The sequence below is a fragment of the Ananas comosus genome, linkage group 12 (genome assembly GCF_001540865.1).
Source record: "Ananas comosus cultivar F153 linkage group 12, ASM154086v1, whole genome shotgun sequence".
NCBI classification, from domain to species: Eukaryota; Viridiplantae; Streptophyta; class Magnoliopsida; order Poales; family Bromeliaceae; genus Ananas; species Ananas comosus.
Window position 1 is genome coordinate 4,958,855 of NC_033632.1, and position 14,302 is coordinate 4,973,156.

The following is a 14,302-nucleotide window of genomic DNA, read 5'->3' on the forward strand; positions in this document are numbered from 1 at the left end:
TAGTAGATGCATTTACACTTTTCAATATCGTAAAAATTAATAAGAAAGCTGAAAAAAAAAAAGAAACGGTGAATAATCCGCTTTTAAATTGGTTCCATTTTAAAAGCGGTGAATCATTCACCGTTTTTTTAAGATCATATTTATAAATAAAAATTTAAAAGATTTATTTTTAGAATAAAATTTTAGGAAAAAACTATTGCACTAAAAAATCTAAATTTAAAAAAAATAAAAATTGAGTAGTTAAATCTTTGGACGTTGCAAATCCAGGACGTGGACGCAAGGGCGATGATCTTATCCTGGCCCACGCGGCCTCCACGCTCCTTCGTTTTTTTTTTATTTTTTATTCTGTTTCCATTAAAGAAAATAAATACATTATACTATTTGAGTATTTGTTGCACTATTTGATAAATATAACGGACTGTAAAATAATTGTATATACTAGTATAAAACCCGCACTTCACTATAAATAAATAAAATTTTAATTAAATAATATATAATATTTAAAATTTAAAATTTGAAATGTAAATTTAAAAATATAACACATTCGAAAAAATCATTGGCTTCTCAAAAAAATTAAAAACATAATACATCAAAAAAAAAATTGTTAACTTCTCAATATAAGGTTCCGCCCTCCGCTGAGGAACATCTTTATCTCATTAGCTGATTCTTCAGTGATATATCCCAAATCTTCTGCACAGGAGAAGCCTCCGTGGCTGCTGCTGCCGCCGCTGCGCTCTCCCTTGCCGACCCCGGGCGGCGGCAAGAGAGAGAGGGGGCTAAGATAGAGAGGCGAAGGAAAGAGAGAGAGAGAGTAGGGGAGAGGAGGAGAGAGAGAGCAAGAGGGAGTCAGTTGGTGAGAATTTTCTTGGGAAGGAGAGAGCTGTCTTGAAAAATCCCAAGAATATCTTAGAAAAGAGAGGATTTTCTTAGAAAGGATCTGGTCCAAGCTGGTCCACCCTTGGAAAGGAGCCAACAAGCTAAGGGATTGCCACGTATGCATCATATTATTTTTTTATTCGTGAAAAAATGAGCCATATCTGAAAATTTTTTGAAAAAAATCTAAGAACAATTTTTTTATTCGTAAAAAAGAAAAACCGCCACGTATACATTTAGAACTATCAATTAATATATTTGTATGGATACTGTCATGATCAAATAGTGTAACATTCAAAAATTTATTGTACTGTTTGGCTGTATGTTACATTGTTTTATAATTTTTTGTGCTTATTAAGTAATATAATATATAGTTAAATACTGAAATGTTTTTGTTTTATAATTTATTGTGCTTATTAAGTAATATAATATATAGTTAAATACTGAAATGTTTTTGTTTTATAATTTATTGTGCTTATTAAGTAATATAATATATAGTTAAATACTGAAATGTTTTTGTTTTATAATTTATTGTGCTTATTAAGTAATATAATATATAGTTAAATACTGAAACGTTTTTATTTTTTTTACGGAGAAAGAAAGAAAGAAGAAGAATCATCGCTATCACTATCGCATTCGCATCTGCAACCACAACAATGACAGTGGAGGAGACGAGATCGTCGCTGTCACATTCACATCTCGAATCTGCAACGACAACGGCGACGATGGAAGAGAAGGGAGAGGAAAGAGGAGAAAAGAGATAAAGGAAAGATAGAATGAGGATCACAATAGCACCCTAGCGAAGGAGATGAGAGAGGAACATTTTGATCAGATTTTTAAAAACCTAGGCTAAAACTGCACAATTAAATAAACAAATCCTAATTTTGCATAATGCAAAACCAATGAATATTTTTATGCAAAAACACCTTTTTTTCTAAAAAAATATTGATAGATGTACTTCAATTAAATTTATAAAAAAAAAAAAAACCCAAAAAATAAAGATAGCAGAGGGACTTAATGCAAAACAACTATATTTGAATGGTCCGGGTAAATTTTTACCTAAACTTTATTAAAAAGAAACTCGCATAAGAATATAGCCATATAGGTCTATGCTAGATAGTCTATGCTAGATATAATTATATTGATCATAGCATTACACCAACCTTGGGAAGTGTTTCTCAACCCTAAAAATATTGTACATGTACACATTGATCATAAGATTACAAGGTAAATGCAACTTCAATGACAGCTTTAATAAAAAAAAAAAAAAAAGGAGAACCAAGAACAAGCTTCCTATACTACGCAAAAGATCCAAATTGAACATTTCCAGGATAGTGTAGCTCAGCCTCTCTATAAAGCACTGCAATAATTATATAGTACAAGACTATACAAGTTGCCCAGATCACTTCCCATGTTTTTATTGTAACTTAAACAATCAGAAGATATATTTAAGTTGCAAGCAGTTATACAGAGAGAGAGAGAGAGAGAGAGAGAGAGATTACCCTCGGATAATCTCACTCAAGGACCCAACACTAAATTCCCCGCGCTAGTATAATACATGTTAGCCGAATGATTCATCGGTGTTGCTTTAAAGGTGAAACCCTCACCGTCGTCTTCTCTAGACCCATATAGTGTCGATTGATGATGTTGTATTTGGTTTGATCCTAAGGATTGTATCTCGTTTCCTGCGTTCCCATGGTTAGGGTTTATACCAACACCAAGGTCGAGGCTGACTGTGTCACTCCCCGCTAGTTGGGTGTACTGATGGGAGGTAACCCTAGGGTTTCCTATGCTTAATATAGAAGAGAGAGCAGCAGGCATACGGTTGCTGATAAGGTTTGAACTGTTTGTCACCATCGGAATCGGGGCGGAGATCTCATGGCTGGCGTTCCTTGCAGCGGGTACGTCGTGGTTGTGCTTGCCCTCATATGTGGTGATTACTGCCTTTGGATCGTGCGACGCCCTCTCAACATGTTTCCTGACAGGGCATCCTATATTCGTACATTTGTAATAACTCCTGCAATCCAGAAAATTATAGGAAAAAAGGTAATTAAAACTACAAATTTTGAATCGCTAACAGATTACACGAATCAAGTGGAATTAGGGCAGTGTCCTTTCACTTTTGCTCAAATAAGAGAAATACAGGACAAAAACCATGAATTCTAGTATGAATACAGAGAACAAGTTCAAAGTCTTCGGTTATAAAATTGGAGGAAATGCCAGAAAAATATGAACCAGGCTACTATCTTTTTCAATCAACTATCAACATAGATAACTTAGGAAATAAGTTATATAAATAGCAGCCAATGCTCCAGCAGTGAGTCTGGCATGTTATCCCATAGTCCGTAATCTATACTGTGGATCTTGAGTTGATCTATTTGCCAATCCATAAATAACTCGTTTGAGTTTCTATTATTTGTGATTTGGTACTCCTGTCTTATTCAATGAGGTAGGAATATAGTGCTATACAAGAAAAGCAAGTGAGCAACAAATGAGAGATTCAGGCTTCCAGCTCTACAGTTAGATCTCTAGATTCTACCAATGATTTCATCAGAGATGTCAAAGATTCGAGGAAATAAACAGTATTCCCATCACATGTATAAGCATCTAGTGTTGCAGAGTGTGAGGAATGCTTTGAGGCTAACATTTCTAGCAATTTTTCAGGTCCAAAGGCTTGAGTCCAAATAACCGAACTGAAATAGTCGATTTTATGGGTCAACTAAACAAATTCGTAGAATTTTGAACGTGAATCTCCGGGTTCCAACATACTAAGCAGAACAATCAGGAAGGCATTCACTAGGAGGCGTGATATACAGACTTGAGGAACAAAAGATATACAAATTTCAGTGGTTAAGTCCCCTCCATGAAGAAATAGCTGTTGAATATCAGCACATTTTCATGCCTAAAATGAACTTCTGGCCCCAAAAGCAAAAGCTCCAATTTGGTTGGGTTAGGGTTTTGGCTTCATAAACAATTTGGCGTAGCAAGATAATTGTAATTATCTAGTTCCAACATTCAAGTTCCCAGTAAGATATCTGAACTTTGTTCTTTCATCTAGAAAGTAATAATCATCTACCCACTTTACAAGCCAGGTTTACGATAAAAGCTAGTCGGGCAAATTTTGAATAAATGCGAACGGCACATCATATTACTATAGTGGTTTTCTATTTCCAACAAGGAAATCATGTTTAAAACTTCATAATTAAAATTAAAAATAAAAAGCAATAGGCCAATTATTGTTTTGCTAAATAAAAGAAGGGAAAACTTCAAAAAACCCCCCTGTGGTTTCGCACTTTTTCATTTTACTACCCTGTGGTTTAAAATGTATCAAGTTAGTACCCTGTGGTTTCGCACTTTCTCACTTTAGTACCCTGTGGTTTAAAGTGTATCAATTAGTACCCTGTGGTTTAAAGTGTATCAAGTTAATACTATGTGGTTTTATTTTTATATCAAATTAGTACCCTGTGGTTTTATTTTTGCATCAAGTTAGTACCCTGTAGTTTTTAAACCACAGGGTACTAAAGTGAGAAAGTGCGAAACCACAGGGTACTAACTTGATATACTTTAAACCACAGGGTACTAAAGTGAGAAAGTGCGAAACCACAGGGTACTAAAGTGAGAAAATGCGAAACCATAAGGTACTAACTTGATACACTTTAAACCACAGGATACTAAAGTGAAAAAGTGCAAAACCACAGGATACTAAAGTGAAAAAGTACAAAACCTCAGGGTACTAACTTGATACACTTTAAACCACAGGGTACTAAAGTGAGAAAAAGTGAAACCACAAGGGAGGTATTTGAAGTTTTCCCATAAAAGAAACAAATATTGAACAGCAAGAAGATATTGGCGAAAAAGACACACACCTTGGATTAGGATTTCCTTTCACAACTTTCTGCCCATATTTGCGCCATCGGTACCCATCGTCCAAGATATCGACTTCACTCACAGTTTGCACAACCACACGTGGTTCACGGTTAGGTTTACCAATTGTGGCAGCATCGATAGTTGTTATATCCATTTTCCTATTTAAAGATATATTATGAATTAGCACCTGATCTAAATTTTGTTAGGAAAAGAATTCTTGGACTGAAAATCAAGACCTGCGTTTTGACTCTGGATCATCATCATCAGCAACTTCATCAATGGTGTTGGACTGTCCACAGCCAACATCAACTTCATCCTCACTGGCTGAGGCAGGAGATAGCTCAGGAGTAACAATAGGGTTGACATGATTACAAAGGTGGTCGAGAGCATTCGACGACTTATCTGCAGATAGCACTTGTTATGAAAAATGAGAAAAGATTTACATACCCACCCCTGTAAAATCATCTATTTACATATATACCCTTGTAAACTCATAATTTTGTATATGCTTTCAAATACTTGATTTACATGCTACCATCGTACCTACAACAATGTTTCCTTTCAAACAAATTTCAATTAATATAAAACCAAAAACGGTATTTTTGTACGAATTACATTTTCAAGGGATATATATGAAAATTTAGATGTTGAAGGGGTATATTAACCTATGCGTCATGTATACGGACAAGGGACATGACACGACTCGAACAAAGCAACTTGATAGCACCAAAAAAAATGAGCAAAACGGTCACGGCAAGTATACGACTAATAAAACATACTATTTTTAATAAAATATAGTATTAGATAAAATTAATTTCAAGAAAGCAATTAAAAAAATTAAGGTTTCATATTAAATTAAGATAAAAAATATATATATATATAAACCTAATTTAAAAAAACCTAATTCAAAACAAAAAATCATAATGTAAAAAAAGAAAAATAACCCTCATTCAAAAAAAAAAAATTATAACCCTAGGAAGAGAGAGAGAGAGAAAAAGAGAGAGAGAGTGAGAGTACTTTTGAAAGAACTGAGAAGAGGGTAGGTGATTTTTTAAAATTTGGCTAGGGCTACTATACTCTTTTGAGTATAGAACCCTTCATACTCATAAGTTGTTTTCAATGATGGAACTTCCGAATTGACGATCCACTCCGTTAAATATGATCTAGAATATTTAAAACTTCTAGAAAATAAATTTCATAATTTTTCGAAATCATAATAAAGTTCATCAAGCGGGTATAAAATGAACGGTCAAAATCGAACGACGTCTTAAAAATGGATGATCAGATCCTTCAATTTAAGATCGGAGTTATTGATCTTTATCTATGTAGTGAATAGAATTTTCTATCAAAAATTCAACCGATTTCGATTCTTTTACACCGTTAAACTAGCAAAATCTCATACCGGCCATTAAAAATTGTCAATTTTGTGACCTTTTGATCATAAGGTAGATAATGTCGAAAAATTATAAAATTTGATTTCTAAACATTTTAAATGCTCTAAATAATGTTTAACGGTGTGGATCATCGATTCGGAAACTCTATCATCGAAAATAACTTACGAGTACGAGAGTGATAGTACTCATAAGAGTATAGTAGCCGGACTCTAAAAATTTTCATAAAAGTTTTTTTTTTTTTCCTTTGCTTAAATGGGTCTCAGCCTAGACTCTGTCAGTGACGCATAGATATTAACATACAAGCCCCAAAAACATTACAGGATTTGACATATATATACCCCAATAAAATCTAAATGTATCACCAAAAAACCTTTTTGTGAGTTAGGGGTTGATCATCAAATTCTTAGGGGAAGTTAGTTTCTTATTAGGAAATGAGTTTTTAAAAGAGAATTTTCGTTAGCAAATGCACGCATATATATATATATCCATTATATATATAGTATATATATATATTATATATATACATATATATATATAATATATATGTATAATATATACATATATTGTTATACATATATACATATATTATACATAATAACATAGATATATACAAACATATATAATTATCATATATAACATATAATATAATATATACATAGTATATCATATAATATATATTATACATATATATATACATACTATACATATAATATTATACATATATACATATATATATAAACAATATAATATACATATATACATATATATAATACATATATATATATAATACATATATACATATATATATACATATATACAATATATACACATTATCATATATATATATATATACATATATACTATATCATATATATATATATATATATATTTCAAAAAGTATATATATATTATATATATAGAGTCAGCTACTATCCTATAATAGGATTGGAGCCATTGTCCTATCAAGTCGTTTTGATTGATCGAACTTCAATTGATAATGGCACCGTTAAAATTGATCTACACAATTAGAAATGTTTAGAAACAAATTTTGTAATATTTAAAAATCATTATCAAGTTCATCTTAAGAGTTAAAAAATGAACGGTCATAAATGAATAACTTCTTAAAATAGAGGTTAGACTTTCTCATTCATAATCAGAGTTATCAAACATTATCTAAGTAGTATAAAGAATTTTCTATCAAAAATTTAAGCAATTGATGCTCTACAACCGTTAAACAAGCAACGCTCATATAAGCCGTCAAAAATTTGTCATTTACGACACTTGATCACATGTAAATAATTTTTAAAATTTATGAAAATTTAATTTCTAGATATTTCAAATCTCTAGATCAACTTCAAGCCCCTCGATCATCGATTCGGGAATCTCGATCATACAAAAACAATTAATAGACAATGCTACTCATTCTATTAATAGGATAGTAGCTCTAGCCTATATATATATACACATATATATATATATATATATATATATGTTCAAAAATCAACTTTTGAAAGGTATATATGAAAACTCGGATTTGCAGAGATACATATGCAAATAGAAAATCTTGCAGGAACAAATATTCCCATAAACAAACCATAATGCGTCAAAAGGAAATGATTAATCTGTCATAGAAAAAGCCTATGATAATTTCTGACCTTCAGCATTCACGAGACTGTCAGCTTTTTCTTCTCCTTGGCTAGAGAGAACACCCACTGCCGACCGGCGGTTAGGCTGGGGTTTAGGATGATCATGTTTGCCTTTATAGATGATTTCAGTGATCTGCCCATCATGGGATCGTTCCAACTGCTTTCTTACATTGCAATTAGGATGTGTGCATTTGTAATAACTCCTAGGGTTTTCACTTCCTTTAACATGTTTCTGCCCGTATTTGCGCCAGTTATAGCCATCCTCTGCAGACTTTTCAAGTACAGGCAATGGAGCAGATCCGCTCAGATTGGACTGTAGTTCCTGCATGGTCTTATCTGAACTGTCTATTTGCTGTAGCTCATCACAAGCTATTTCGGAGTGCACCCCAGCCTTTAAAGTGATATTTTCAATAGGTTGGGTTAATGCAGTTTGAGGAATTACTGGGGCAGATTTATGATTCTGAACTTGACTTTGAATCTGTACAGAAGCCTCGCACTCTTCTAACTTACCATCAGCAGAATCCTGCAATGAAGGAACAAAAACATAAGACAAAGACACCATTAATGCCGTACTCAACTACTCATGGTAGTTTCGGCAAAAAGAACCAATCTGTTTCACATCAGTTCTTGTACCGACTAGAACGCAGATCCACAACAAACTTGCCAACCAGTTTTGGTTAGTTTAGAAGAAAGATAATAGATTTTGTCTAGTTTCTTTTGGCAAAAACTATTCTTTTTCTTTATAATTGGCTGTCTACTGTGCACACACATGGAAATTAATGAGGTGTCTTCTTTGACAACTCTTTCCTATTATGGAAAAAAGGGGATAAGTAGGCTGTTTAAATTATTTTGAAGGCACAGAACCATATAGGAGAATTCTTCATGTCATAGTAAATCCCACTGCAAAATCTAGATCAAATCCAGAATATAGCTTCAAATTTGAATATATTTATTCGTCGATATCAACTTTTTGTTATTGACAAAGATTTTCACACCCAAATTTCAAATCCCAAAGGTAAATGTCCATGCAACCTTATTCATGAACTTGTCTGTATCTAACCATGCAAAGGAAGCAAAGATTTACTACACCTAATAATTACTTGACATAATTTTTTTCCATCAAAATCTGCTTATTTTAAATTTGTCTTCAATGATACTAGTTCAATTATATTTTAAACAAGCATAGACTAATCTAAATTCTACATGTAAGACAATATATCATTGGATAGCTACGTTACTCTCGTAATATTTTGTTAACTTGTCAATGCATTAATTTCCATTGTAGTATAAATTTTATGATTAATTTATCAAATTTCCTTCCTTATATTTTAGGGGGAGGGGGAATGAAATACTAGTAACTAGCATCTTTCATTCAATAACAACATATTCTCAACTAATTCCAAAATATAATTTGATTTCCTATTTTCTCGAATTCTTGATTTTGGGAAGATCACCAATCAGAAACAGCCAAGTTTAGGTCAGAGATCCCAACAGTGTCAAAATGTTTCTGTTAGTTAAGTTGCAAAATTCAAGAACAGTTATGGAAAGGAAGCAAGAAAGGAATGAGAGAAGGCAGATGATAGATCCGTCTTACTCTAAAAGAAGCCCTTGGAGTGTAAAGGATGAAAGAAAAACATGAAAATTAAAAAACAACTGTTTCTTTTGAAGATTAATAAGATGGAAAATGTTACTCACAATAAAGTAATCAAACTACTTATTCCTTCCTTTACAAACAGGACATAGAATTAGAAGTCCATTTATGAAAGAGGTCCATTTATAGAAGAGTAATAGATAGTATAGATAGTTCAACTCCTCAATTGTAGCTGTGCATACAGAAAAGCTAGGTCCATGAAACAGAAATACGCATCGTGAATAAACCGCCAAGAAGGCAAAGCAAACCAAATAGATGCCAAATGTGATACCATAGCAGATTATCCAAACATTGCAGAAATGTATCCAAGCACACCAACAGCTTGGCGGAGTCCTATAAAGTACCTATATTGTGGCATGGCAATGGCAGCTGTGGAGGTAACAATTGAGAGGTATGTGGTGCAAATGACAAAAATAGGTATTTTAGAGTACGTAGCAGAAACAATAGTCAAAAGAGAAGAAAGAATAGCTTTTGTAGAAAATGTAGTGTCAACAATAGTCAAAAAGAGAAGAAAGAACTACAGTTGACAAAGGCTGAAAGGTTAAGTTTCTTGAATAAATCCCATTAAAAGCGGAGTATGATTTTAAAACTATAAAAGATGTTGGTCACGGGTTACAAATTACACGCAAGACAATGAGACATACCTACTTGTTGTTACCACTGCAAGTAAGCAAGTTTTACCCTTCAGATAATCTGGTGCCTTAGGTTATACTCAGACTAAAGCAGTGAGCAGCAACGCGTTTTGCAGGCAAAGATTTCTTCTAGCTAAGATATGCTAACACAGACACTGACTTCGTACTAGTGGGCTAGATAAACGTACTCCAGCTATTCAAGGTTAAGAAACAGGGCAAACACAAATTATTGAATGGATTCTGAGAATACATGCTTAGTCCAGTAACCGCTATTTGCTTTAGCCTAAATAATAATATCCATAGATTCCAAATGGACAACTACATAATGACATCAAAGAAGTTCTAACTAGAAAATTTACCAAAATATATCAACAACTTTAGAAACTATAGAAGAAAGAAAGTTACTTGAGGTAGCAATGAAGGCACTGCTGAGTGCAAAGAGGATCCGGCATGAAGCTTAAATTCAAAATCTCCTGAACTCTTATCACTGTATACACTATTAGAAGTCTCCCTTGGAGAAGATAGTTTGCTCGAATGAACAGATCTATTCATCATATAAGATATGTTCAAGGTTCCAGTAGTTGGGGAGGGCTCAGCCTGTCAAAAAAACACAACAAGCAGGTAAATTGCAAGATCTGTAATGTACTCCTCAAGAAAAGTAAGAAAAATTTTGGAACCTTCTATGACCCATGCCTGCTGCCTTTACCATATATCTAAATGATTGAAGTACGATAATATATCGCATGTGAGCAAAACCTTAGATGGGACTGGCTTGGCACAAAGCAAAAATACCACACAACTGTATTATAGATTGCTTTTTTGCTAACCGAAGCAAGAAAAGTTATTCTTTTCAGGCCCTTGACAACATACTGAAATTCATTAAACAGGAGATCAATTAACAAAATAGCCATTAGGGTAATGTAGCAGAAGCAACAAAAATCATTCTCTTTAGAGGCCTTCGAAACCATACTGACACTTAGAAAATTGGTAAATCGATCAGTAAAATAACACTTAGAGTAATGCCCCTAAATCAAATTCCTTGATAATATTACCAAGTCTCTCCTCTTAAGCACCATTTTCCTCTTCGCCGTCTTCCTTTTTCATATACCAAACTTCCTCATAAACTGCCCCACCAAAGCTACATGTCTTATTCAATATACAATCTCAAAAACACAAATAATAGAGAATAAGTATATAACTTGGTGAGTCTACAATCATAATCAAAACAGATTCCCAAGCAAAATGAGATCAAACATATAAAATAAGCAGATCACTAACAAAAAGGTGGGCTATGGAGGGACATCTCTATCATAAGAGGGGGGACAAAAAAGGCGGTGTGTGTCTAGGAGAAAGATTCCCAACCCAAGCCAATAAACAAAGAACATGTTTTGTTTAGAATTTCGCATGACATACACCCGCATAAAGGTAGGAACAGAAGAGAATAAAGCGAGCATCAGAGTTCAAGCCACATCTTAATGCACTTCCACCAACTTTTTTGTCTTTTATTGCTCTCCTCCACTTCGTCCCCTCACAGGAAATTTTGAGAACAGCTCAACAATCTTACATAATTTTACACGGACAAAACAAATTCACATATTACAACAGGAATTATTAGGCAACGTAAAGTTAATGAAACATCTCACTAATTTAATTATGGCATCGCGAAGTTGTACACTTGAAGTGTCATTTTAGGGGACGCAGATCCTCAGTATGATTATACTGATAAAAATAGCCCTAAAATAGCATGATTTAAGACAAACCATACTGTAACTTGATCGGAAAAAAAGAGAAGTGATGAAACAGATCAAATTTAGCATCAAAATTAAGGGGTAAAAAAGGGCGAAAGAGAGATCGAGAACGAGAGAACGGGGTCAGATCTCGTGCCTTGATGTTGGTTAGGAGGACGGGGGATTCGAGGAGGGCGGAGGGGCTGAACCCTTGGGGGATGGTGAGGCACGGCGCCCGCGTGGCGATGGGGAGGCGGCCCGGGGACATCGCCTTGTACCTCGCCGCGCTCGCCGCCGCAAGCGATGAAACCCTAGGATGCACCGCCGCCCCCTCCCCCACCGATCCGCTGCCGCCGCCTCCAGCGGCGAGACCCTCCGATCCGAGCTCCGGCGCCGGCGTAGCTCCCTCCCGCCCCCCGCAGGCGAGATCGCCGGCGTTCGCCGGAGATTCCTCCATTACTGGATCTCGAGATCGAGATCGAGAGAGAGAGAGAGATAGAGTGTGTGGAGAGTGGAGCAGAGGCGGCGAAGAGAGATGTTATAGGAGGAAGAAGAAGAAGAGGGGAGCAGGTGGGTTTCGGTTTTGGGAGATCGTAAGATGGGGGTACTTTGGGAATTTCACTATTTAGGTAGTGTGTTTTGGTTCCTTTGGTCAGTAACCACATCTCGAAATTTAACGATGAACCGAGTTCACCACGTCATCTGTAGACCGTTCCAGTTCCCAACCATATCGTCCTTAGGGGAGGACGAACTTTAAATACTGGTTCACAAATGACCTGGTGAACCATGTTCCCCCAATATTCCTGATAAAATCTGGCCGTTCAAAATTCTTTAGTGCAACCTTTTAATTCTTTATTAACAAATGTACGGAGATCCCTTTTCATAAAAATGTACGGAGACCTTCTAACTACAGCTGTCTTTGAAATCGACCCTCAACTTTTTTTTTTTGGCAACTTATAATTTTATTTATTTAAAAATAATAAAACTTTATTGAATTTAATAAAATTATTAATTAATATTTTTTTTAAAAAAAAGTTTAATATTGTTGTCTAAAATCACTTAATTACGGGAATTTTAGAAGCTGAAAGAATCTTATACAAAAATCGTTGAGGGGTCTCCTTGCATTTTATTACCTTATTTTCCTCCTTTGTTCTATGACATGTGGGACCCACAATGACACGTCACACTGCGTTGTCGCCGTTACACCGAAATCGATCTCCGTGGCTCCGTGACACAGTTGACTCGGGAGTCGGGAGCGCTCTGTAATGGTGGCGGTTGTTAAATGACGATAATACCCCTCCAAGTCGAAGCGAGCACGAAACCGGTGGGATTTGTGAAATGACGATAATGCCCCTACTTGTCCCGTTCCGATAGGGCTGTAGCCAATGGGCGCACGCGGTTCATGGACTGGAGGAGTAGAGAACTAAAGCCACACGCAAATGGATTTGGATCGGTAGAGTTTTCGCTTTGATCCGTTTTAAATTATCAATTAAATAAAAATAAAAAATAAAAAAAAATATTTTAAATTCGTCCTGATTTATTAATGGAGTATTCGATTTGCCCAAAAAATTTGAAAAAATATTTTAGAAAAAATTCCTTTTTCAGTATTTCGGCTAATTTTTTTATATTAATAAAAATTAATATTTTTATTTTTAAATTTTTTTAGAAAAATAAAAATACTAGTTTTTCATCAAATTTAGAAATAAGTTTTTTATTAAATTAAAGACAGAAAATTGAAAAAACAAATATTGCCTGGAAAAATTTTTCTCGAAAAAAAATTTTTTTTTTTGAGAAATCAAACGGCTCGTAAGAAAATAAAGTAAAAGATGAAAAATTACTTTTTTTTTTTTCTTTGAATATGTCAAAAGTTTAATTCTGTCCCAACTCGCCGTCAACTAAGCAGTAAGCAGAGATAATGTATAAATAAAAGATTAAACTATTTGGCAAAATTATCCTGTTTGCCTTCCTATTAAAGAATTGCTTTTTCATATTAACGTGTTGTTTAATTTGTAGAATTACAACGCAAAAGAAATTAAAGTGCTTATATACAAAATTATAAAATATATTATTGGGTATTAAGTAATTCGATATTGCTCCTAGGAAAAAATGATTGTACGATTCATAAAAACAGTATCTAAAATTTAATAATTTTGTAACTAAATTTTTTAGAATATCATAAAATTATATTCGATGAAATTGACGTTTAATTTCAGGAATCGAACGTAAGATTTTGGAGTGCAATATACGAAATGTATTTATACGATTCTTCGTTACAAGACGGAGCGGATTATGAGATGTATTTTTTAATCCGTCACAGATTCGAGGTGGAAGGTGGGGCGGGATTTTACTAGTCGGGACGGGAGGCTGGCCCCCAGATCCACCCCGACTAGCAAATCATGTAATGAGCAATTTACTCATTAGATGTTATCCTTGTATATAAAATTTCTGCATATAAAATTTACTTATGTCTTCGGGGCAGATCTGGGGATGGGAACCCCGCCCCGCCTCCCGC

At 34.4% G+C, this 14,302-nt stretch overlaps 1 protein-coding gene across 1 annotated transcript; it reads right to left on the bottom strand.

Moving 5' to 3' along the window:
• Positions 2,001 to 12,317, bottom strand: LOC109718405 (WRKY transcription factor SUSIBA2-like). The gene is made up of 6 exons (XM_020244638.1): positions 11,948 to 12,317; positions 10,469 to 10,660; positions 7,790 to 8,303; positions 4,977 to 5,142; positions 4,740 to 4,898; positions 2,001 to 2,890 (listed from the first exon to the last, which is right to left on the bottom strand). The coding sequence occupies exons 1-6, from the start codon at positions 12,245 to 12,247 to the stop codon at positions 2,392 to 2,394; spliced, it is 1,830 nt and encodes a 609-aa protein (XP_020100227.1). The 5' UTR covers positions 12,248 to 12,317; the 3' UTR covers positions 2,001 to 2,391.